This window comes from Capra hircus (assembly GCF_001704415.2).
Source record: "Capra hircus breed San Clemente chromosome X unlocalized genomic scaffold, ASM170441v1, whole genome shotgun sequence".
NCBI lineage: Eukaryota > Metazoa > Chordata > Mammalia > Artiodactyla > Bovidae > Capra > Capra hircus.
The window spans coordinates 17355171-17382131 of NW_017189517.1; the positions used below are offsets into that span (position 1 = coordinate 17355171).

The window sequence follows — 26961 nt, forward strand, 5'->3', positions numbered from 1 at the left end:
CCTTTTGACAGCAGAAAAAGGGTTGACATTTTATATCTGTGCCTGAATCTTTGCTCTTAAACAAACAAACAGTTGGAAGGGGAATTCACAGTCTTCCTTGAAAGAGGGGAAGGACATGTAATGGGAGGCATATGGCAGTGGATTCCTTCACCTTCTGGGGTCTTACACTGGAACTCTGGTAAGTGGTCTCAGGCTATGGTTGAAGCAAACCTGGTTAGCTTAGGTGATCAAAAGTTCCCAGCCTGTGGGGCTGGTCGGCTTGGCTGATTCAACTGCAGTGCACATGAATAAGACCAGAGGTGTGGTTATAAAATGGATCTCTTCGCCTTAGTCAGTTCATGGCCTTACAAGAGAACCCTGCCTTAGCCAGCTGTTTCACAAAGGTCAGATGGATACAAGGGTGGAAGGGTATAGTTGTCTCAGTACGTTCGCGTCTCCAACAAAACAACATCCTACTAAAGGCTGCTCAGAATCTGCCTCTTTAGATGAAAAGGAATATGATTTCACAATGAAAACTTACCAGCAGATGTTCAAATGATGCTGGGTGGAAACACCAATGATAGGTTTCCCAGCAAAAGGAGGTGAAGGAACTTGGATGAAGCCTTTATAACCAGGGGAGCAAAATCAGTTTGTCTGAGAGAAGCATGGGCTAAGGGCCACCTGTGGTCTCTTCTGATTTAACATCGAAATTACAAACGAGGTGACAGTGACAGCAGGGAATGTGGTCCAAAGAAGGCAAAGACTGAAGATGAGCATGTATGGATTTTCACTGCTTGACCTGGTTTTCCTAAGTCCAGGACTCAGGAGGCTTAAAACTAAGTGAAGTCCAGAGCTGTACTCTTTCCCCAGATTCTTTCTCTTCTTCCCTGTGTTCCTCCTGCCTCTTTCACCACTATCCATTGCTATCCCTTTACTCTATACCTTGCTTCTTACTGCATATACTGACATTTATATGGATTAAAAAAAAAAAAACTGGTGTAGAGAGAGTACATGGCTCTGGCCACTTACTGTGAGCCCTGGGGGAAAGTCATGCGACTCAGCCTTGGATTCCTGACCTTCTAAATGAGGATAAGGCCACACTGCAGGGTTGTTGTGTTTAAAATGGGACAGAGTTCACTAAAGCCTGTTGAAAACTGTATGACACATATGATTCATTAATTCTAAGAGACTTCCCATTTTAACATCTCTGGAGTAAGCATGTATCTTGCAAACAATGTGTGTCATTGTTTAACTGGCAGTATTTTCCATAAAATAATGGTATACTTATAATCGTGGGCTTTCCTTGTAGCTCAGTCAGTAAAGAGTCTGTCTGCAATGCAGGAGACCCAGGTTCAATTCCTGGGTGGGGAAGATCCCCTGGAGAAGGAAATGGCACCCCACTCCAGTATTCTTGCCTGGAGAATCCCACAGATAGAGGAGCCTGGCAGGCTACAGTCTATGGGGTTGCAAGAGTCAGACATGACTGAGCGACTAAGCACACACATACTTATAATCAATGATGTTTTAGATCACACGAAATATGGCAATTATTATTCCAGTTGTTAAAAGTTGGCTACAAGGCTGGATAAACTGGTTAATCATTTAGGCCAGAGCAGTAATGATAGATGATTCTGAAAACCCAGTTTCATTTAACTTTGTGAAGAGGTCTCACTTGACTAGCACGAATCTGAAATCAGATGATTGCATTTGAAAAGAAATATAATGTGGTCATCTCTAGGTGGTGAAGTTATAAATAATTTTTTCCTTGTACTTTTCCAAATTTTCTGCAGTAAATATTACATATACACATGTATATAGCACTAGGAAAACAATATTAATGAATATTGTAAACTGTGCTTACCACTTTGAGGATTCAAAATATGATGCTTATTCAGCGACCAGCCGCCTAGGTTAGAAGCATCCATCTCGAAACCTTGTAAGATAACTGTCCTTTTCTCCCAGAGAATAAAGTCTGGGCACATTTCATATTCATATCCCACAGACACTGCAAACAAAGAGTTAATAATGCTTTAGAATGTTTAAAAAGACTTGCTTCTTTTTTGGCACTAAGTTGATAATTCTCTGGATACCACATTTGCTACTGAATTCTGAGGTGGGTTGAAATTTGACCACTAATAAAAGAAAATGGCCAGCTATTCCAGTATTCTTGCCTGGGGAAATCGCATGGACAGAGGAGCCTGGCGGGCTACAGTCCATGGGGTTGCAAAGAGCCAAACACACACCACTTAGTAACTAAGCAACAACAACTACCTTTTACCTTTTGGAAGCCCTGGGCATCCAAAAATGACCAATCAGTGCATATTGGATACATACATGAATGAGTGACTCACTGAGGCTGTCATTAGGTATGTTTTGGGCTTTTGGGTAAAAGGCTATGTCGTAAAACTGAAGAAATAAGCCCTCTGCAGTCTTAAGCTGTGGTGATACCATTTCTTTCTTTACCTTTGTAGGAGAAGTGCAGGGAAAGTTTTTTCTAATCTCTCTGGAATATAAAATACACTTAGGAAGTGGGCATTGGAGTATTGGGTCATTTATACAACACCTCACTACACATGAGACTAATAAAAATCAATTCGCCCATTTATATTTTCTTCCATGCTAACTGGCCTTTAGTTTGCTGAGAAGTCTGAGTTTGCTTAGAGTGTTATAAGCCATTCGAGTGTAAATTCCACTTTGTGCATGTTAGATTTTGGTTTCTAACCAATGGGACATCACTCAACATTTGGCTTCAACCCTTCTGAAACACAGATGTTGTACATTAAGCTGGGAACCCCAGTATGCGGCTAAAATGCGAAGTGCAGAATGGCCCAGCTCGGGTGTCTTTGCTCTACTGAAACCTGCGGAACTCGAGTAGACCAAGACCCAAGTATCTTCTCAGTTGGCAAACCTGCTTACCTGTTGGAACTCCAGAGTTCTGATTCTTGAGTTTAAAATGTTTGTGTCCTCATAATGTTCTAAGCCTGAGACTATCAGCTCATTACAGTGCATACTTCGAAGCTCCTTCCCCCCTTTCTGGCAGCTTAAAATATCCCTAGCTGGTTGTCTGCCATTGCTTTTGAGTACCTGACTCTACCTGACTCTTCAGACGCCCCTGGAGAACACATTTATTCTTTGGTTGTCTGGCTATGAAAACTGGTAATTAAAATATGTACTAAAACAATGCCAGCACAATAGGTTCTAGGTGGAAAAATTCAAGCAGACGAGTTTTGGATTTTGACATTAGCTGAAAAGAGCTAATTTTAATCCAACTGATCTACGTGTGCATGTGTGTGTGTGTGCAAGGGCTTCCTAGGTGGCTCAGTGGTAAAGAATCTGCCTGACAATGCAGGAGACAATATATGGGACAGGAAGATCCCCTGAAGAATGAAATGGCAATCCACTCCAGTATTCTTGCCTGGAAAATCCCATGGACAGAGGAGTTGGTGGTCACAAAATAGTTGGATCTGACTGAGCAACAGCAGGCAAGCATGTGTGTGTGCAAGCACAAACATAGATAAGCCAACCCCTTATGATTGTGAATACACACTCGCTAACTTTGGGGGTCATGTGTGGCCATTGTAAACCACAGACTGACTTCTCTTTGTCTCTGCTCCATCGAAGCTTTAACAGGGATCAGGACCATATTCATGGCTGTGTGACCTGTGCAGTCACACAGGGGCCTCTGCTTAGAAGGGCCCCACCCTTGGCTTAATGCTCTGCTACCACTGTCTTGAAATCCTTAATCTATTTTAAACAAAGGGCTGGGTATTTTTCTTTAACACTGGGCCCTGCAAATTATGTAGCTAGTCCTGATGGGGATGCCCTTCTACCCTGCCATCAGCTGGTGAGGATTCTTGGAATGCAAACTCATTTCAGTATTAGCCCTAACCAAGCTCTATTAGTGAGGGAGATCAATGGGGAGCAGGAAAGACTAATGACAAAATGGAAATGATTTCTAAGAGGAAATTAGTTTGGGATCATCTGTGTCAATGGTGTTCTGTATGAAGATGGATAGAAACCGAATTTCAGTGATGCAAAGGATCTCACAGGTAATCTAGTTCAGGTTACACACGTGGCACAAATCATTGCTGTCTACAATCTCCTTAATATCTTATCATGGCCCCAGTGCTTTGCTAAACCAACTCTAGTGGAAAGAGTTGATGTTAGGCCTAAGAGTCAGAAAACCCTTCAGTTCCTGGGTCTGTGATTAACAAGCTGTATGGTCGCAGGCATATGATTCTCCAACTCTGTTCTTCATTTGTAACAAAGGACAGGGGGAGAGGATGGACTAGAATTGGTGGTTCTTAGATCCTTTTGAATCAGGGAACCTTTTGTTATGAATGTGATACACGTTATGGATCGTTCTCCTAGAAAAATGCATATGGACACACAATTTTGTATATAATTCTAGGGGTTTCGCTGACCTCCTGAAATCTAAATAAAGATATCAGATCAAAGACTGCTGTACTAGACAATTCTTTTTCTTTTTTTGGGGGGGCCACGCCACATGTCATGTGGTATCTTAATTCCTCGACCAGGGATTGAACCTATACCCGCTGCAGTGGGAGTGTGGAGTCTTAACTATTGGACCATGAAGGAAGTCTCTATACTAGACAGTTCTTATAGTTCTTAAAGTCCCCCTTTAGCATTTCACTCTATGATTCTAAAGTGCATTCTTTCAAGATTGTATTTCATCAGTTCAAGTTGGGGAATCAAACCCCTATATCTTGTTGGAAAAATCAGGCCATGTTGGTATGAAGAATAACATGGTTTCTGCTTCTCTTGCCAACACTGAAAAGTCTTGATTAATAAATAATCATAATAATAATTACAAGCTCCGGGCCATCATCTCCTTCCCTACCACTGTCAGGATCTGCCTTTTGTATATTTTAAGCCTGGTGTGTGCCCCTAAAATCTCTTCTCCGGAAGGTGATTGTGCAAGTTTTGCAAATAAGTAGTGTGCCCTGGTGACCTCTGATGGTGGTTTGGAGTCTGATTTTCCCATCTCCGTAACAGTTAAAGATCCTCCCAACTCTGTGGCAGGAAATGCTTCTATTAAGTATCCTCAGCACAATGGTAATGAGACATCCTCTTCACCTCCTCCTATCTGAATTGCTCTCTAGCCCACAACAAAAAAGTGCACTGGCTGCACACCCCACAATTATATTACTTTTCTCCCTTGTCATAGCAAATAGCAACAAGGCAGCCACTTAATAAGTTCCTTCTAATTTGTATTAGATTTACTTTCTCTCGAGAAAGCTCTATGAGCTAATAAAGTTATAATTTATACTGAAGACTTGTCCAAAATTCCAACTGACTTTAATGAGAATGGCTGCGTGTTGGGATATTTTCGTATGTGGCTCCTTGCTCAGAGTAACAAGGCAAGGTTTCTTTCTGACAGCAGCCAACTTGAACAGAATCCTGGAACTTGCAATCCGTGTATGAGAAGGCAGACGAATCACCCCATGGAGTTGAGCTGCTGGCTAAATGCACAAGGAACTGGCAAAGGCAGTAGCAACCAGTCGTAGACTTCCTCTCATGAAAGCAGACTGTAATGCACTGAACGCCTTTTCTTTTTCATATAATGAAATGTGGGGGAAAAAGGGCTACTCAGGGCTGGCACCAAAAATGCTGAGCCCTGACACCAGCTCCGCCTGGTGCTGTGACAGCTGAGTCTTAGTTAAACAAGCAGACTGGACCCACTACTGTCTCCCCGGCGGCCTGGTGCCTATCACATCTGATCATCAGCACAGCTGGGTGGAGGCCACGAATTCAGCCTCTGGCATTCCGGACTGGGGGTCAGGAAGAATAGCGTATAATAGGAAGGAAAGAATAATTATCCATCAACATTTCAGAGGACCTGTAGAGGACAGACTAGCCTGGCTGTGAGTGGAGATACGTGGGGATGGAGGGTGGACTATACTTCCCTGGGGCTGGTACAGTGGTCCCATGATGGAGTGGACTTATTGGGAAGGCAGTGGAGAAAGAGCCATTCATATGGCTGAATACTTTCTCTGAACCAAGTGACTGCCTCTCTTGTGATACCCTTAATTCCGTCTGGATTTCTGTCTTCCTGTATTCTCTCCCTCACCTCGACACAGAGATATAAATTTGGGGGATTTATATAAATGGGATATAAAACGGGATTTTCCTCCACCAAGAGTCACTGACTGTCAAGACAGGACTTGCTACTTTTGTAGAGGACTCTGTCCTCTGGTCATAGGATTTGCAGCTCTGACTTCACTGTTAGTCATCGTGCAAATATTACAGTGGCTTCTAAAGAAGACTTTATTCTACTGGCTTATAAAGAAAGACTGAAGCTTGCTCCCTCAAAGCCATTTGACATTAGAAAAATAGTCACTGAATCTCATTCTATTTATCAGAGCAGTAGCATTAGTCTAATGTGGGGACTACAAGAAGGTGAAGGGCCACAGTGCCCTGACACCCAATTTAGTGATGGAAACCTTCACGTATAAGGGCTGGGATGGGAGACTGACATTAAATAGCCAAGGTAAAGATGTGATGAAGCTGATGTGCAAAATATGACAAGATTAAGCAGATGATTTTCAACAGCTTCGGGCTAAGGCTTCAGAATTCATAATGGTTGCATTTATGAGGGCAATATATAATTAAAGGTAGTCTGATGGTGTGAGAAATTTATGTTTCCTTCATGAACTCAAGGAATATATAAAAATAATGTGATCACATTTAAAAGGTAACTAACAATGAGATCAAAACCTTCTTATCTGAAAGAAACCATTAAATAGGACCAGAAATATATCTCATTCTTTCAAAACAGTAGGTTCATGTAAAACCACAACAATGAAAGACAAGAGACCGAACAAACCAAGAGAAGGCCACAGCTACAAGAGGCAAAGACTGTGCAGATAAAATGCTACTACTGAGGTCGGGTGCCTGCTCCCGGCATGACTTCTACTTTTTCCCATTCTCTAGTGAGTTCTCATAGGCTAGGATGACCCCAGAGGCTCCCCGATTTGACACACTGCCCAGTGGCCTGAAATGCTTTGTTTATCTATTATTCCTGGCTTACTAAGAGTGTCAGAATCAGGTGATGAATTTTTACCAAGCGCCTTTTCAGCACTTACAGAGATATTCACATAGTTTTCTCTCTTAATCTATTGAGGTGATAAACTAGAGCAATATATTTCCTAACATTGAACCATCTTTGAGGTCCTAAAACACACTCTACAGTACTTGGTTATGATGTGCTATCTTTTTAATGAGTCATTGGATTTGATTTGGTAATATTTTACTTAGGATCTATATCTTACCAGTTTAAACATGCTAGTGCTAAAAGTGACATAGTAGTTGAATGAAGAGAAAGAACAGGTAGAAAAGGTAAGAAGAATCCAGGAGTGAGGCAGCCACACAACACTTAGGCCAAGAGGTCATGTACATTGACACCTTATCTTATGATTTTTTTTTTCTGACTGCCTTTTCCAAGCCTAGCTGCAAAAAAGCCAACCTGGAACCTGGGTGACATGTGTGCCACAGGTGGCAACGTGATGTACTAGCTCACAGGCACATTTTCAAGTGCCTTTGTAGACCTGAGTACTGCCCTCCTCTCCCTTGGTGGGCCCGCCATTCCATTAAATAGGTCAGGCTAAGGGCCCCACCTTAGCCTCTGTCCTTATGCATGTTTGTTCAGTCATTCAACAAATATGCAATATTTGATGAGTACCTCCTGTCGTCAGGGCTTCCCTAGTGACTCAGAGGGTAAAGAATCTGCCTGCAATGTGGGACACCTGGGCTTGAGCCCTGGGTCAGGAAGATCCACTGAAGAAGAAAATGGCAACCCACTCCAGTATTCTTGCATGGGGAAATCCCATGGACAGAGCAGTCTGGTGCACTACAGTCCATGGGGTCACAAAAGAGTTGGATACAACTGAGCGACTAACACTTTCACTTTCCTGTTGTCAGGCCCTGGGGATGTGAGAATGAACAAGACAGAACAAGATAACACACCCCCCAGCAGAGCTCACATTGCTTACAATCCGGTGAGAGGAGCAAATATGAAATAAGATCACACACACACACACACACACATTGTGATAACTTGTATGGACGTGCAGGGTACTATGAGCTGGTGCAACAGAAGTTTAAGTTTTGGAAAGGGAAGGCAAAGGAAAGCCTCTTCATATAGAAGGGCTTTATCTCATGAAGTACAGGGAAGAACATTCTAGGCAGAGACTGGCATATGGGCAAGATGGAGAGGCTTTGTATCTCTGCAAGACTGAAAGAAGGTCAGGGTAGCTGTGGTCTGGCTAGTGCATCAAAACCAAATGAAGAGCAACCCTTCCCCTCCCCCACTACCTCACCCCTTGCCCAGGACAAGAGAAAAAAAAAAAAAAAGATTCCTATCTTCCAGCAGTATTTAGGCATTTTTCTTTGGGAGTGGGGTTTAGGAAATAAATTCACCTTGAAAATGGACTGGTTATTCTAAAGGGGCTGGTTATTTAATGAGTCAGCCGACCTACACAGAGCAGCTCTATGTGCCAGGCAGGTGATTTGCTAAGCGCTGCAGATACAGTGATCATTCATCACGTCAGAGAGCCCATACCCTGAAGGGTTACCTACCTTTTGGAACTTTCATTCGTGGCCTCCTAAAATAATATCATCTCACATTTGCATAACACTGAACAGTTAAACACATTTTTGTGTATGTGACCTAATTTGAAGACTCCCAAAAACTCATGAGGAAGATATATTTACTCCAGTTTGATAGATGAGACAATAGACCCAGAAAGGTGAAGTGGCTAGTCTAAGGTCATCTGACTGAGTGGCAGATGGCAAGCCAGAGCTCAAACACAGTTACTCACTTAGCAAGTGCTTTTACCTCCACACTGGATCATGCTATGCGATTAAGGGAAAGACCCATGATTCAGAAGTCCTTTAAATAGATAAGCTTTTATTTGTCCTGAATTTAAGATATAAGGATTGGAAACTAGAGATAACCTTGAAGTAGAAGTATCATATATCCTGGTTGGCCAAAAACAGTGTCCAGTCATGCTATTGTTAACAGCATCCCTTTTCACTCTCAACAGTATCTTGGATTGAATGATAAATTATATATATGGTCACCTAATCTTAAAGAGATATGGTTGTAATGCCCTGAGATGGGTTGGAAGAGGGGGCTGGGAGGCCTGAATAGTCATGAATGCTGACTTAAGAAATAAATCATATGGTTTGGCAAATCATTTTCACAACTCTATCTCTTGACTATATTACCTTACCAATGGCTTTCAAATTCTTACGGTTGAAAGTCATTTCATTGTGACCCAACACACACATGGAAAGATACATGCATATATGGGCAGGTATAAGTGAAACAAAGTTTTCTGAAACAGTACTCTCTTAATAGTTTTACACTGATATTTTCTACCCTATTCTATTCACTTATGTTCTATTCCATTCCATTCCATTTTATTCCACTAAAAAAATACTGGTTGACTCACCAAACAGATTTTGTAATCTACTATTGAGTGTGACCAGCAGTTTGAAATGGACACAGACAACGTGCTTACTGGAGCATCAATTAAAGACCCTAGTAAGCTCTAGGTACTCTTTGGAGGGCATATCTCACATTTTATCAGAGATATTAAAATGTATACAACCTACAACTCATATCCAACATTAAACACATTTCATATTTAAATGTGAAAATTGACTTGGAGTTGACAAGCTGACATAATGCTCCATTTAGCAGACATTTATTTAAACAATTTGTTAATGTTGATTTTCTGGTTTTCTTTGCACATTTTGGTGTCAATAAATTTATTTTTCAGGTTGCAAAGATTTTTGTAGGTCCTTGAAAAACTCATATCCTTGGTGCTGCGACTGAAAAGCTGAATGCATAAAACAGCCCTGCTCTCAGTTAATGATTACAAATTTATAAGTGGAGAGAAATGATGAAAGATTATTATCTCTGCTAGCTTCTTGGACAGAAAGCCACTGGGGCGTTGAATTGGGTAAGGTGGATTGGTCCCTTTAGTGAAGACAGGCAGCAGTGAAAGGCATACAGAACTCAGGATGGTGAGATCCAAGTTTGAATCCCTGCTTGGGAAAGGTCTTTTGGCAAGTCACTTGCTCTTTCTGAACCTCGCTTTTCCACTCTGTAAAATGAAGATCCCATTCATCGTGCCATGCCTATCAGGCAGGAATGTTCTAAGGATTAAAATGAGAAAATGTATATGAAAGTCCTTTGCAAATTGTAAAGCACTACCCATTTACTATTAAAATATTCAGTGGATGCTATTTTTGTGGCTGCCCAGCTTGCTTAGGCTTTACTGAAGGGAAATTTATGAACACTAAAGCATCGTTCTCAGGGATGTTTTGTGTGCACAAAGCAACCGTAGCTTAGCACCTATTACCATTAATGTTCCCTTGTTTCTTCTAACACAATTTAGACAGACTCCTTTGTGTCATGAACCTTTAAGAAGTCTAGTTCTTCCTGAAACACCACTCTTTCTTGCCAAACTACTGTACTAAATAATTACGCAATTGTTGTTGCCAATAACCTTGAAGAAAAGTAGAATTGTTTATAGCAGTGCTACTAAAGGTGGATGGCTGATTTCCTGAACTTCCAGGACTCCTAACCACTGCAATTTAATTTAATTAAAATGAAGACCAGGCAGAATGCATTATTATATATTGATAATGTATGCAGACACAGGGAATTATTTTGACAAAATTTATATAATGGATGCAGATCAGAGCCCCTGAACAAGCCAGTTTGTCACATTAAATAAGCTGTCTCTAGAATTTTAACAGCACTGTGAACTTAAAAATAATGATTCTTTTTAACACTGTTTTGCAAGGAGCAGAGTTGGGAAAGAAACAAAATAATATACAATGATTTTCAGACATCATACCTTTTTAGAGCCAGAGAATAAAGTACTAAGGCCAAATTATTTCAAATGCTCACATGGAGTTTTTAGCAGGGGAGTCTTGTCTGTGTATCAGACAACAAAATCTTTAAGCTGGATGAACTAGTGATTGTGGTTTTTGTACTGCAACCCTGGGGGTGATTTTCCTCGTCTTCCACTTGATCAATATTGTGCTTGGATTAATCAGTCTTATCAGCTGCCATTGATACTTCTCCAAGGAATTAGTTCACACAGCCTCCGTTGGTAATTTATTCACTCTGGTATTATCCCTCTCATTGCAAAATCTGTTTCATTATAAAAACTGGTGGGATACCTTAGGATCTCAGGTTCTCCTTTTCTCCTTTTGCCTGTCTCTGAACAATCTATTCTTCTTTTGTGACACTTGGGCCCTTAGAGATCACATCAATTTCCCACAGCTGAACCATATGGGAAAGAGTCCTACATTTCACACTTAGTGGGCATTTCAACTTAGGTATTCACCATCATTTCAGACTCAGCTTGTTTACATCTGACTTCTTTCTCCATCACCCAGAAACGGGGGTTGAGGGGGACAGGTTCACATTTAACAGGCATGGGAAGGAAGAAGAGCAGGAGACCTTTCAAGCCATAGTTTTAATAAAAATTCCAGCTGAAACTGGGACTGTAAGAATAGTGGTCAAGGTTTGTTTCCTAGTGCTGTTGTAAGATATCCGGACAAACTGAAAGGCTTAAAACGGGACAGATTTCTCATCTTACAGATAAGGAGGTCAGAAGTCTGAAAAGGGTCTCATTGAGCTAAATTCAAGGGCTCAGTGGGATGAATTCCTTCTGAAGTCTCTAGGGGAGAATCTATTTCCTTGCCTTTTCCAGCTTCTAGAGGCCACCTACATTCCTTGGTCCTTGGCTCCCTCCTTTCATCCTCCAAGCCAGCAAGACTGCATCTTGCTGTGCCTTCCTTCTATAGTTATACTTATATTCCCCTCTAACTCTGACCTCCCCTTCTGCCTCCATCTTCCACTTTTAAGGACCTCTGTGATAACAATGGATCAACCTGGACAATTCAGGATAGTTATTCCATCTCAAGGTCAGCTGCTTGGCAACTCTAATGCCATCTGTAACCTTAATTATCTTTTGCCATGTAACATAATTTATTTACATCTTTGGGAGGTGATGGCTATTATTCCACCTACCAAAAGGCTATACTAAGACTTCTGAAATTGAAGCAAATCTGAGAAGTGTCATATGTAGCACCATTATTAATATCTGGTGCAAAATTTACTCTGTTTCTTCTCACATCAGTTAAGTGATGATAAGATATGGCCAGGAAGACAGCTAAGTGTTTTTCTTCTTTGCTTAGATTCAATCGTATCTATTAAGGTATGGACACAATGGTAACATACTTGATCCCTTTGCTCTTTCCATTTATCACCTGAACTATTTATTGCCTGTTATATTCTTAAGGTGTTCACAATCCATTTTCAGATTCTCCAGCTTCATTCTACCACTCGTCCTAATGCTTTACTACTGTCAGGAAAATTCCCTTAGTCTCTGTGGAGATGGAAATGGAGACGAGGTAGTAAATAAAATCCTTTTAACTATGATTAAGTTATCAGGAACATTTCCTACAAGGTAAACAATCCATATTCCGTCTTAGGTACCACACTTGAAATTATTTTGGCTGTTTCCCTTGGGATCCTTGCCAATTTTCTTTCTCTACTCTAAAAAAAAAAAATGTCCCTTAAGTGCACATAAATGTATGGAAAAATCAATACAATATTGTAAAGTAATTAACCTCCAATTAAAATAAATAAATTTATATTAAAAACAAAACAAAACAAAACACCATGAGGAACATTTTTCCCTCTCCCTTGGATATTTCTGAGTGGGTCAATTGTCTCTTGCTTTTATTACTGTTATTAGCTTTTAAAAGGAACCAACAATATATATTTCAACATTTTAATTAAGGCCATTTTTGTAGTCAGAATGCTGGAGCAAGTTTTGACCAGAAACAGAATTGTAGAAATAGGAAGTAAATCAACATCCATAGGAAAACAATAGGGATGAATCCTATAGCACTGGTGTGTACACTAGAACACTGTTGCTTCTCTTTGTGATTTAGTTGTTTATTCAATGCTCAGTTGTGTCCAACTCTGCAACCCCATGAACTGTAGCCTGCCAGGCCCCTCTGTCCATAGGATTTCCCAGACAAGAATACTGGAGTGGGTAGTTATTCCCTTCTCCAGGGTATCTCCCTCACCCAGGGATTGAACCTGGGTCTTCTGGATTGCAGGCGGATTCTTTACAGTCGGACCCACCAGGGAAGCCACATATCTCCATGGATATATGAGAAACTAAGTCATTAAGAGTGCTTAACTATAACAAGGAGGATAATCTTCAACACTGGGAGTATTTAAAAGGAAGGGGTACAATACATTTTTATACATAAGGTGAGGTTGATAAAACAGTGCAGTCACTGTGGAAAACAATTTGATGGCTCCTCAACAAGTCAAACAGAATTACCATATGACCTAACAATTCCACTCCTAGGTATATTCCCAAAAGAATTGAAAATAGGTATTCACACCAATATTTATATAAAAATGTTAATAGCAACATTATTCACAATAGTCAAAAGGTGGAAACAACCCACATGTCAACCAGTCAATGACTGGACAAACAAAATGTGGTATATCCATTCAATGGAACAGTATTCAGTCATAAAAAGGAACGAAGGTCTAACACCCATTATGACATGATGAACTTTGGAAACATGTCAATTGAAAGAAGCCAGATACAAAAGACCACATACTGTATGACTGTGTCTGTTTGAAATATCCAGAATAGGTAAATTCATAGAGTCAGAAAGGAGACTGGTGGTTGCCAGGGTCTGCAGGGACAGATAAGTGGAGAGTGACTGCTAATGTGTTTAGGGCTACTTTGTGAAGTGCTGTTGAAAATGTTCTGGAATTAGATGTTGGTGATGGTTGTACAAATTTGTGATAATACTTAAACCCACTGAATTGCATGCTTTAAATGAGTAAACTTTATGGTATGTGAATTATATGTTGATAAAGCTGTTATTTTTTTAAAAAGTCAGGCTGAGCTACATTTATGTGAACCCTAGCAAGGAATTTCTGCTAGGTACTGTCTTGTTCAGCTCTTCATCAGAATACTAGATAAATTGCTGCATTATAACTTAAGAAAAAAGTAAAACATAACAAAACAAAAACCCTCAAATCTAACAACCTGGCAAGGGTTTTGAGAAAAGTCATAAAGAATTGGAAAACAAAGCCCTATGGAGAAAAGTTAGAGGAATTTAAGATTATTCTAGTGAAGTAGAGGGGCTTCCCAGGTGGCACTAGTGGTAAAGAATCTGCCTGCCAATGTGGGAGACCTGGGTTCAGTCCCAGGGTCAGAAAGATCCCCTGGAGGAGGGCATGGCAGCCCACTGCAGTATTCTCACCTGGGGAATCTCACGGACAAGGAGCCTGGTAGGCTACAGTTCATAGGGTCACAAAGAGTCAGACATGACTGGAGCGACCTAGCACACATGCAGGAGGTGAATAAAAGGCTTTAGGATCACATCCTGGAGAGGGGAATATGAGGCTTTGAGTATGCATCAGCCAGGGTCCCAGCTGGAGTCAGATATCACACTCAGAAGTGTTCAAAGAGTTGAATGAAGGGGCTATTTACAGAGGCGTGAGCAGGGTGAAGGGAATTAACAAGGATCGTGACCTACCCAGGGACTGGCAACAGTGGGAAGCTGTCTGGGCTTGCAGAGAGGGGTTAAGGGAGGGAGTGATCCGGAGAGAGCGTGGGGATTTGGAGGAGGGGCTCCTCAACAGGAGCTGCCATCTTCCAGTGCAGTCACTGCCCAGCAGTGCAGTGAAGCAGGGAGAAGGACACCCTGACCACTTCCTCCTTCCACTCTGCTGGCTCTTGATGGTGCCATCCACTGACCAAAGCAAAAGGGAAGCCAGAGAGTAAAGGAATCCAGACAATGTGATCCACAGAAGGCAGTCTTTGAAAGCACAGAAAAGGGCAGAGAAGAGACTGTGTGTGTGTGTGTGTGTGTGTGTGTGTGTGTGTGTGTGTGTGTGTGTGAGGGAAGGTGAAAGGAGAATAATTAACACAGTGTGTGCATGTAAAGCTGTTTCAGTTATCTGACTCTTTGTGATTCCATGGACTGTAGCCCACCAGGGTCCTCTGGCCATGGTCCCAGGTGAGAATACTAGAGTGGGTTGCCATGCCCACCTCCAGGGGATCTTCCTGACCCAGGGATCAAACTCATGTCTCTTCCATCTCCTGCGCTGGCAGGCAGGTTCTTTACTACAAGCGCCACCTGCACCTACCTATTAAACCCATAACAACAACCGCCTTATTAGAGAAGCTTAGGCAACAGACACCTGCATAGGTGCCATGCTTTATACCTTGTGATTCCAATGTGCTGACCATAGCAACACTGACAAAACCATACCAGCAACCAGCACTCACTCACCTCATTTAATCCTCACATCATAATAACTTGGGAGTAACATTCTCTTCATAATATCCATTTAATATATGGAGAAACTGCACTTGGAGATTAATTTACCCAATGTTGCATAGCTAGTAAGTAGAGAAGGATGATTTGAATCCAGGGAGGGAGTCTGGCTCCAGAATTTTCTTCACCATCACATTCACTGGACTAGAGACTGAGCAGGACTCCACAGGCGGGCCAATGACCTCGCTGGTAGTTAGCCTAATGGTAGAGACTGGCTGATGAAACCTGAAATTCTAAGAGGGATCTGAATGGAAAATACAGAGCAAGAAACCAGATTGTGGAGTTGGCAAGAGCCCAGAGAAAACGAGGGTAGTTAGTACCACAGGAGAAGTGATGAGCTCCGTCATCAGCATGGCTGGGTCACCATGGTGGGAAGCAGCGGACTCTTGCTGCAGGGAGACAAGAGCTGTTGCTCACTTGATAGAGCAGATGCTGACCTTCTAGGACCGCAGTGTATCCAGAGCAAGGCTGCAATTTGATGAAGTTTGCCTTTGAGGCTGCTGATGCCTTTTCTGGTTCTTTCTTTATATTCCCCTATGTGTTTACAATAATTCTCCACTAACTGAGGAAGTCTGAAGCATTCCATGGTCCCTGCATTCTCAAAAAGCCCAACAGAGATGAGTTAATTATTTAAATATGTGAGGATCTCTTGGGCAAAGAAGACTCACCAGTCTTTTTTCCTCCTCTCTCTGGTTCCCTCTGGAAAGGAAGAGGAAATTGACACACAGTAGTCTAAGAAATATAGGTCACTTATATGGGACTCATACCATGACAGACACTTCCAACGGAGAATATGAAAACATCTCCTCTGGACTTTAAAAATAGTCTTCTCATCTGTCAAAGGGTGGTTACCATGAGCTACTGCCTGAAGGCACAAGAATCAATGTATCCCAGCTGCGGTTCCCAAGACCTGCCAGGTCTCTTAGGAAGTTTTCACTGTCTTTTACAGACTAAGAGAAACAGACATTGGTGTCTGTCTGCCTATCTGTCTGTCTCTGAGTATCATTTCTTAAGACAGACTATTCCTTTTTTTTTATGTTAAGGAAGTTATCCCTTCTTTATGAAATTATTGTAGTGGTAGGCAATAGTAGATGGCAGGGTTTTTGTTTTTTTTTTCTTTTTTCCTTCTAAAAATACTCCTACTTGGCAAAATAAAAGGTTGACAAATCTGAGTCTCATTTTTAAAAAACGCCATGTGTCTGAAGGCATTAAATATCTGAAAACCACAGATCCAAAGGACTGTTTAAGGTCTCTGCAACCTATAAGATAGATGCTAGGTTTTAAAGTCAAAAGGACTAGGAAGGCAGGATGATTTTTTATTTAACCAACCACAGTAACAAGTTAATGGAGTCTAACCATCCTAGACATAAAAGACAGTAAATGGAGAATACTCTGAGTTAAAATTTTGAATTTTCTAAGTGGAAATGGTAGTCTAAATGTCAAATACAGAAACATGACCCAAAGAACGCCCCCTCAAAGGTCATAGTTAGAAGGCAATACTCAGCTTCGGAGACAGTTACAAGTCAGATATTGTGCGATTCCATCGGTATGCAGCCATCAGGAAAGAACTAAAATCATTTCAAAGCGAAAATGTGTCAAAAGGAAACTCTCAACAGGCCCAAAGGGAGTGTTCAAACGAAAAAGTGCCTTAGATCCTTCAAACAGAAGAAAACCCGTAATTATTCTAAATACAAATTAACAGGCAGATAGTACTTTCTGTTTTATGAACACAACACTGCTATCTACACAGAATGATTTCAACATACCCAAAGCCTCTGCCAGGCCCCAAACCTTCTGTCCATAGATGTCGGTCTTGTTCCAAGCAAACGTGTAGATAAGATTAACTGCAGCAGGAAACCACTTCTGTGTGAGTCGCCCTTCCACAGCTACTGTGAGGTGCACTTTTATCATCCCCACAGGAATGGTTGAATGTGTTAGAAGGATCCGTAATAAGGTTTTGTATCCGGGGGTGCGGCTGCTTAGGTAACTCAGCCTCACAAAACTGGAAGGAATGAGGATCTCCTCCTGTACAACCTGGAAGAAAGAAAGTCAAATTGGCCCTTTTCAGTGCACAAGGAGACAAGGACACTGCCCGCTTTTGTCCTAGAAGCATGCCAAAGGGTTACATGGATTATGGATATCAAGGCATTCATTCTAGAATCTTTGTGAGGCTACATGAACACAGGTTTTACATTTTGCACCAAATCTGCATGAGGACAAGACATCCAGCCTATCCTGTGGACAGTTCTCCTTTTTTTTTCCCCTGCCAGGAAAGACTAGGAAAATAACCATTTGGTTTTCCAACAGTGTTTCAAAAATTTCTTGGTAGAAGTTGGGAGATCACCCTGTGAATGTCAAGGATTTCAGTGGCATGGGTTCTATCTATTCAGACACAAAAGCTTGTTTGGTGTGTGAAGTCATCTATCACAAACCATTATTGGAGCCCGTATTCAGGTTAGGCTCTCAACAAGGAAGGACTCTGGAAGTAGGCCCAGCAAGTGATATTTTATGACAGAGACTATAGTGTCCCTAGAACTAATCTTTCCTAATGCCATCAAACTTATCTTCTCTGCAGCTTTGCAGTGACCCCGAGGGCCCACTTTTTAATCTAATTTTGCTTACACATTTCTCTATGTCTTGGGTGTACCAAGGACTGGGAACAAGCTTTTCCAAGCTGGCACCTGTGACTGAGAAGCAAATAACTCCCATGAACTCCTCTGCAAATCTTTTACAAACATAGGTCCCAGAGTGAAAATAACACTTGGCTTCTTTCATTAATTACTATTATTTATTGTTTGTTAGCACAGATGGCATTAAACAACCAAAAGTGGTCACTGAAACTGCATCTCGTATTCTGTGACTTTCAACTTTCCAAATACAGCTGAACAAAGGGCCCATCCTATTTAACACATTGAAGGGGACATGGGCTTCCAGGTGGCACTAGTGGTGGAGAAGCCAGCTGCCAGTGTAGGAGATGTAGGAGGCACGGGTTCGATTCCTGGGTTGGGAAGATCCCCTGGAGAAAGAAATGGCAACCTGCTCCAGTATTCTTGCCTGGAGAATCCGATGAACAGTGGAGCCTGGCAGGCTACAGTCCATGGAGTTGCAGAGTTGGACACAACTGAAGCGATTTAGCATGGATGGATGGATAGTGTGGATATTTTCGTGCCCTTATTCGTTTTTAACTCAGAACCTTGTACCTGCTTCCTTTCCCAGGCTGGTGCAAAGTAGAACTGATTGTTAAACATATGTTATCTCACATTGTTGGGGATTTCTGATCATTCCTTTCTTTCTGAGGGCACAAATCCCTTTTGTCTACTCTTTGTCCAATTTTTCTTCCTCTACGTTAGGTATTTGATATCAAAGCTGTCCACTGGCTCTGTCTTCTTAGATGGTGGCAGAAGCACAACAGGATAGCATGACACTCACCACCTTGCTATTTCATTTCCATAAGGAATCATGCAATCCTAGAGCAGCTGGAAAACTTTGATTTTGAGGAAGACCCATGCTTCCTAATGACATCGTGAAAGGATTGGTGTAGAAGTCCAATGTACTCATTAAATACTATATAGTTTTTTTCTTCCTTTCCACAGGAAAACAATGGAAAAGACAAGAATGCCAACTCTTCAGACTCTTCTGTGTAGAATATTATTTTTTGTCAGCCTTTCCTGAGGGCTTTGCTAACAGCTGTTGGGGATGTTGTAAGGGAAGAAAAACCAATTCAATCTTTGACTGTCCGTTTACCTCTTCTTGAGTATACTTGAATTCTGGATCTGATTTATGAGTTCACTTTGGTGGACATTAAACTATCATTATAATATTAACATTAAACTATCATTAAACTGCTTCTATAATATAGTGAGAAAATTGTACTGTGTTTGTTTGAATGACTTAGAATTGAAATGAAAATACTGAATGCTCAATAAAGAAAAATGCTTAGGAGTCCTAAAATATGAGGCTTGAAAAATATGTCCTCTCTGACTATAAAGCTTGAACATGTAAAAAGCAAAAGTTTCAGATAAAATGTGTAGACTTGACAACTACCTTTACTAAAACATAGCTAAACAAGAGGAGTTGTCATGACTTCTAAGAACAATGACAACAGACATAAATTAGACAGTGGAAGAAAACTAGATTTAAGGAGTTTAATTTCAGAACCATAAATGGTCCCACCCCATTGATTATACTGTTATCACCACGGAGCCAGTGAGCTTTGTTCTTTCGAGCACAGTGCTCATCAGGTCAAGGTATGGGTTCTAATCCTCATGATAGCTAGTTCATCTTGCTTTGTTCCATGGCCAAAGATAGAGCATTATAGCCCTGGCCAGTCACCTTGCAAATGTGTGCCAGAGAGATTACATTTGAAAGCTTCTCTTGAAAAATGAAGGGCAGCACATTACAGGGCTGGCAGGAGTACCAGGAAAAGGAAGCTAGTCATTATCGACTGTTGACCACCCCATGGATACAGCAAGTCCCCTACATACAAATGAGTTCTGTTCTGAGAGTGTATTCATAAGTCCAATTTGTTCCTAAGTCCAGCAAAGTTAGTGTAGGTACCCAACTAATGTAATCGACTATATAGTACTATAATGTAATAGGTTTACATTTTTCACACAAATAATATATAAAAATACAAAAAATAAAACATTTTATGGGAGGTTCAAGAGGGAGGGGACATATGTATACCTATGGCTGATTCATGTTGATGTATGGCAGAAACCAACACAGCATTGTAAAGCAATGATCCTCCAATTAAAAATAAATTTAAAAATGCAATTTAAAAGTTAAAAAAGTTTTAAATCTTACAGTACACTACACAAAAGCACAACAGCTTGTAAAGGATGTGACAATATATGCCAGACATGTGAACTAACTTATATGAACACGTTCGTCTCTTTGGAAGGTTGCAAGTTGAAGATTCATATGTTGGAGACTTACTGTACTTTTGTAATGTCAAGGTCCATGTACCCACCTGCAGCTCAGGAACAATAGTTCCCCTCTCTGGACAGGATCCTCCAAATGATGTGAGTGGTGAGGGAAGCACAATAGGGTTTGGGCTGATAAAGTTGGAGATATCGCAGGATGGTGGGTCTGACATAACTCTCTGCATGGTTACTTTCTCCACCACAATGAACTGGTTCCAAGGCAACCACAGTGTCCTCTTCTCAGGTAGAAAAGGTGACCGGTCAAAGATTAAGACAACAGAGATACCACCGATGGCTACGAGGTCAAAGCTGAGAAGGAAAAGTAGAAAGTTTCAACTAAAATAAAATTTAAAAGTTAAAAAAATAGGCAGTGTGAGTGCCCTTTCTTTCTTTGGGGATGATTTCTGAGAAAAATTTCCATATCACCTGTTGCTATTCACCCAGGATTTTTAAACCAATTTTAACGCTGTCTTAAACAAAATCACTGCATGGTATTTCTGCCGAGTCAAATCAAACATCCTTGTTCCTCCCTGTGCTAGAGAGAATGGAAAGATGACCACAACATCATCAACATCTTAATATGCTGCATTATTCTTTCTCAAAATTCCTGTAATATAACTCAATAAAAGTAAGAAGCCAAAGGTTAAATACCTTGTTTGTGGTCACAAACAGTGTCAGAAACCTGATGGTGTCTTTGAGATGGCATCTGAAGAAAGATACCAGCTGAGGAAATTTGTTCACTGAAATTGGCTTGAACAAGACCATCTGGCGGAACCCTCCACATCTGGCTACCCCCTGGCTTGATTCTACTTGAACTCTAGATATAGGATTTCTGGTTTTCTCTAGAATGCCTCTTCATTTTTTTGTTGTAAGAAAGTCTGTAATGGACACTGTCCATCTCCACTGACAACTCCTTCCATATTACTTGACAAAACGAGACTACCTCTTCTGTAAGTCCACCTCTTAATGTGGTCTCTGAAATGACTCTTGAGTTGGAGCATAAAAGACTCAGATTTCAGTTCATTATGTACTAGATGGCTCTACCTTCCTGCTCTTTTATGTGTAAAGATATCTCCTGCAAGAACACCTAAATTGCAAGTAGCTGCTGAACAAACCTTTGACAGGAGAATGTTGGAACCCACCGAAAAAAGATACGCCATGTCCAGGGACAAAGGAAAAACTGCAACGAGACAGTAGGAGGGTGCGATCACATTAAAATCAAATCCTGTACCTGCCAGGTGGGCGACCCATAAACTGGAGAACGATAATACCACAGAAGTTCTCCCACTGTTGTGAAGGTTCTGGGCCCCACATCAGACTTCCCAACGTGTGGATTTGGCAAAGGGACTGGGAATCCCCTGGGAATCTGACTTTGAAGGACAGTGGGATTTGATTGTAAGACTTCCACAGGACTGGGGAAATGGAGACTCTTGGAGGGCACAAATAAACCCTGTGCACAGCAAGACCCAGGGAAGGAGCAGTGACCCCACAGAAGACTGAGCCAGACCTGCCTGCGAGTGTTTGGGGGTCTCCTACGGAGGCATGGGTCAGCAGCAGCCTGATGTGGGGACAGGGGCACTGACAGCAGCAGTCCTGGGAGGCGCGTGTTGGCACAAGTCCTTTTGGAGGTCACCTCAGGCCAAACAACTAACAAGGAGGGCGCACAGCTCTACCCAATAGCAGAAAATTGGATTAAAGGGTTACTGAGCATGGCCCTGCCCACCAGAGCAAGACCCAGTTTCCCCACAGCCACAGCCAATCCCTCCCATCACAAAGCTTGTGCAAGCCTCTTATCCTCATCCATCAGAGGGCAGACAGAAGAAGCAAGAACTACAATCCCACAGCCTACAGAATGAAAACTGCAATCACAGAAAGTTATCCAAAATGATCACATGAATCAGAGCCTTGTGTAACTCAATGAAGCTATGAGCCATGCCATGCAGGATCACTCAAGGCAGACAGGTCATGGTGGAGAGTTCTGACAGAATGTGGTCCACTAGAAAAAGGAATGGTGAACCACTCCAGCATTCTTGCCTCAAGAACGGTATGAAACAGTATGAACAGTAAGAAAAGGCAAGAGGATATGACACCAGGAGATGAGCCCACCAGGTCAGAAGGTGTCCAATATGCTAGAGGGGAAGAGCAGAGAAATAGCTCCAGAAAGAACGAAGAGGCAGGGTCAAAATGGAAATGATGCTCGGTTGCGGATGTGTCTGGTGGTGAAAGTAAAGTCCAATGTTATAAAGAACAACACTGCATAGGAATCAAGGTAAATTGGCTGCGGTCGAGCAGGGGATGTGAACATCGACATTTTAGGAATCAGTGAACTAAAATGGGCAGGAGGGGGTGAATTTAATTCAGATGACCATTATATCTGCTACTGTGGGCAAGAAGCTATTAGAAGAAATGGAGTAGCCCTCATAGTCAACAAAAGAGTCTGAAATGCAGTACTTGGGTGCAGTCTCAAAAATGACAGAATGAACTTGGTTCATTTCCAAGGCAAACCATTCAATACCACAGTAATCCAAGTCTATGTAGCAACCACTAATGTTGAAAAAAAAGTTGAATGGTTCTGTGAAGACCTACAAGACATTCTAGAACTAACACCAAAAAATATGTCTTTTTCATCATAGGGGATTAGAATGCAAAAGCTGGAAGTCAAGAGATACCGGGAGTAACAGGCAAATTTGGCCTTGTAGTACAAAATGAAGCACGACAAAGGCTAACGGAGTTTTGCCCAGAGAAAGCACTGGTCATAGCAAACACCTCTTCCAACAACACAAGAGACATCATCACCAGATGGTCAATACTGAAATCAGATTAATTATATTTTTTGCAGCTGAAGACAGAGAAGGTCTATACAGTTAGCAAAAACAAGACCTGGAGATAACTGTGGCTGAGATCATCAATTCCTTATTGCAAAATTCTTGCTTAAATTGAACAAAGTAGGGAAAACTACTAGACCATTCAGGTATGACCTAAATCAAATTTCTTATGATAATTCAGTAGAGGTGATGAACAGATGCAAGGGATTAGATCTGGTAGACAGAGTGCCTGAAGAACTATGGATAGAGGTTTATAACACTGTATAGGAGGCAATAACCAAAACCACTCCAAAGAAAAAGAAATGCAAAAAGGTAAAATGGTTGTTTGAGGAGGTCTTACAAATAGCTGAGAAAAGAAGTGAAAGGCAGAGGAGAAATGGAAAGATATACCTAACTGAATGCAGAGTTCCAAAGTACAGCAAGGAGAGATAAGAAAACCTTCTTAAGTGAACAATGAAATAGAGGAAAACAACAGAAATGGGAAAAACTAGAAATTGCTTCAGGAAATTGGAGATACCAAGGGAATATTTCATGGAAGGATGGGCACGATAAAGGACAGAAATGGTATGGACCTAACAGAAGCAGAAGATATTAAGAAGAGGTGGCAAGATGTGTGGCAGAACAAATACAATATTGTAAAGTAATTAGCCTCTAATTAAAATAAATAAATTTAAATTAAAAAAAGAATACACAGAAGAACTATATAAAAAGGACTTAATGACCCACATAACCACCATGGTGTGAGCCAGACATCCTGGAATGTGAAGTCAAGTGGGCCTTAGGAAGCATCACTATGAACAAGGCTAGTGGAGGTGATGGAATTCCAGTTGAGCTATTTCAAATCCTAAAAGATGATGCTGTGAAAGTGCTGCACTCAATATGCCAGCAAATTTGGAAAACTCAGCAGTGGCCACAGGACTGGGAAAGGTCAGTTTTCATTCCAATCCCAAAGAAGGACAGTGCCAAAAAACATACAAACTATCACACAATTTTGCTCATTTCACATGCTAGCAAGGCAATCCTCAAAATCCTTCAAGCTTGCCTCAGCACTGTATGAACTAAGAACGTCCAGATGTTCAAGCTGTATTTAGAAAAGGCAGAGGAAGCAGAGATCAAATTGCTAACATTCACTGGATCATAGAGAAAGCAAGGGTATTCCAGAAAAACATCTACTTCTGATTCATCGACTACATTAAGCCTTTGACTGTGTGGATCATAATAAACTGTGGAAAATTCTTAGAGAGGTGGGAATACCAGACCACCTGACCGATCTCCTGAGAGACCTGTATATAGGTCAAGAAGCAACAGAACTGGAAATGGAACAATGGACTGGTTCAAAATTGGGAAAGGAATGCGTCAAGGCTGTATATTGTTACTTTGCTTATTTATATTCTATGCAGAGTATGTCATATGAAATGCTGAGTTGGATGAATCACAAGACTGCCAAGAGAAATACCAATAACCTCAGATATGCAGATGATACCACTCTAATGGTAGAAAGTAAAGAGGAACTAAAGAGCCTCTTGAAAAGGGTTAAAGAGGAGAGTAAAAAAGCTGGCTTAAAACTCAACATTCAGAAAACAAAGATCATGGCATCTGACCCCATCACTTCACTGCAAATGGGGAAAAAATGGAAACATTAGAAGATTTTCTTTTCTTGGGTTCCAAAATCACTGCAGATGGTGGCTGCAGCCATGAAATTAAAAGATGCTTGCTCCTTGGAAGAAAAGCTATGACAAACCTAGACTGTGTTAAAAAGCAGAGACACCACTTTGCTGACAAAGGTCTTCATAGTCAAAGCTATGGTCTTTCCAGTAGTCACATACAGATGTGAGAGTTGAACTATAAAGAAGGCTGAGCACCAAAGAACTGATGGTTTCAAACTGTGGTGCTGGAGCAGACTCTTGAGAGTCCCTTGGACAGCAAGATCAAACCAGTCAATCCTAAAGGAAATCAACCCTGAACATTCATTGGAAGAAATGATGCTGAAGCTAAAGTTCCAGTACTTTGGCCACCTGATGCAAACAGCAGACTCATTGGAAAATATCCTGATGCTTGGAAAGGTTGAAGGCAGGAGGAGAAGGGGGCAACAGAGGATGAGATGGTTGGATGTCACCACTGACTCCACGGACATGAGTTTGAGCAAACTCTGGGAGATAGTGAAAGACAGGGAAGCCTGGCATGCTGCAGTCCATTGCGTTGCAAAGAGTAGGACACAATTTATGGAGTGAGCAACAACATATTTTTAAAATGAATAAAGGGCAATGGGATTCTCCTTAATATTCAAAGCAACTTACATCCACAGGAGAGAGATATAAGCAATTCTTTGTGTTTAAAAAAAAAAAAAACTTTCTTAAAACACTTTTCAATGGTAAAATGCCCTGATAGGGAATCAGACTTAATTATGCATATCTCACTACTCCCTTCATATGACATTTATTGTATTTATTATAGTATTACCAATTGTGTCCTGTTGCAGAAGTCTTTCAGATAAAGATAAGTGGACAGTAAAAAAGGATAGCTAATACTGTATTTTTTATTGTTGCTTTTTCAGTCAAGTTGCTGTAATATTAAGGCTGTTTCCAAAAAGAGGATTTGAAGAACTGCATTTGCTATAGAAAATAATCTAGGTTTGAGCTAAAAAAGGAAAACCCCAAATGGCTTATGGTTTAAGACAGGCTGAATTCATAATACAGGAGGAGTTTAAGGCAAGCATAGTAGGGGAAAATCCTACATTACTTGGCAAGAGACCTTTTCTCTGGTTCACATTCTACATTGATTTAAGTGTGTCCTTGGGCAAGTTTATTTGCTTCACCCAAACCTCAGCTCTTGACTCCTTAAAATTGAACTGCTGATTTATTTGAAAACAAAAACAAATGCAAACACAAAAACAAAATAAGCTATCCAAACAAGAACATATATACCTGAGAATTACTCTCTACTTCTAGAAAGACAAAGTGGAGAGGGCAGACTTCTTATTTTGTAGAAAGAATGTGGTTTTGGCTTCATACACACCTGGGGTTGTATCCTGGCTCTGCCATGTTAACTTTGTGTCTTTGGGCTAATTATTTAACCTTCATGAGCTACAGTTTCCTCCTGAGTAAAATGGGGTTAATATGGTCTATCACTCAGCTACTACTGCAAATGAGCAAATGAGATAAAGACTTAGGGGCCAAGCATATAGTAGGGACTTAACAAATATTAACTTTTTCTCAAATCAGATCCATTGCCCTATTAAATTTACAGATGTCTTCTCTTGTAGTTCAAATGAACTCGAGGCTAGTTTTTTTTTTTTTTAATCTTTATAAGCAGATACTGATTTTTAAGCTTTCCTAGTAACTGCCCCTAGGTGACCTGTGTTGGGTTAGTTTGATGTGTCAATTTTGTTGGGCTCTAGTACCCAGTTATTTAATCAAACACTAATCTAGGCGTTGCTGTGAAGGTATATTGTAGATGTGGTTAATATCTACAATAAACTGACTTTAGCTAAAGAGGATTACCCTTGATAATGTGGAAGGGCCTCATCCAATTAGTTGAAAGAGCACAACTAAAGTTTCTCTGAGGAAGAAGGAATTCTGCCTCAAGACTACCGAGTAGCATCTACTCCTTGCCAAGAGATTCCAGTTTGCTAGTGTATCCTATGGAGAAGGAAATAGCAGCCCACTCCAGTATTCTTGCCTAGAGAATCCCGTGGACAGAGGAGCCTGGTGGGCTGCTGTCCATAGGGTCGCACAGAGTCGGACACAACTGAAGCAACTTAGCAGGCATGCATGAATTGGAGAAGGAAATGCCAACCCACTCGT

At 41.1% G+C, this 26961-nt stretch overlaps 1 protein-coding gene across 1 annotated transcript in view; it reads right to left on the reverse strand.

The window, feature by feature from the left end:
* The window catches only part of TENM1 (teneurin transmembrane protein 1), a 986510-nt gene that overhangs the window by 127291 nt on the left and 832258 nt on the right, over window positions 1-26961 (reverse strand). Inside the window, exons 20-22 of the mRNA XM_018044162.1 lie at window positions 20381-20642; window positions 17175-17442; window positions 1841-1984 (exon numbers count right to left, since the gene is read on the reverse strand). Coding sequence (XP_017899651.1) covers window positions 1841-1984; window positions 17175-17442; window positions 20381-20642 — 674 coding nt within the window. The remainder of the gene's footprint in view (window positions 1-1840; window positions 1985-17174; window positions 17443-20380; window positions 20643-26961) is intronic.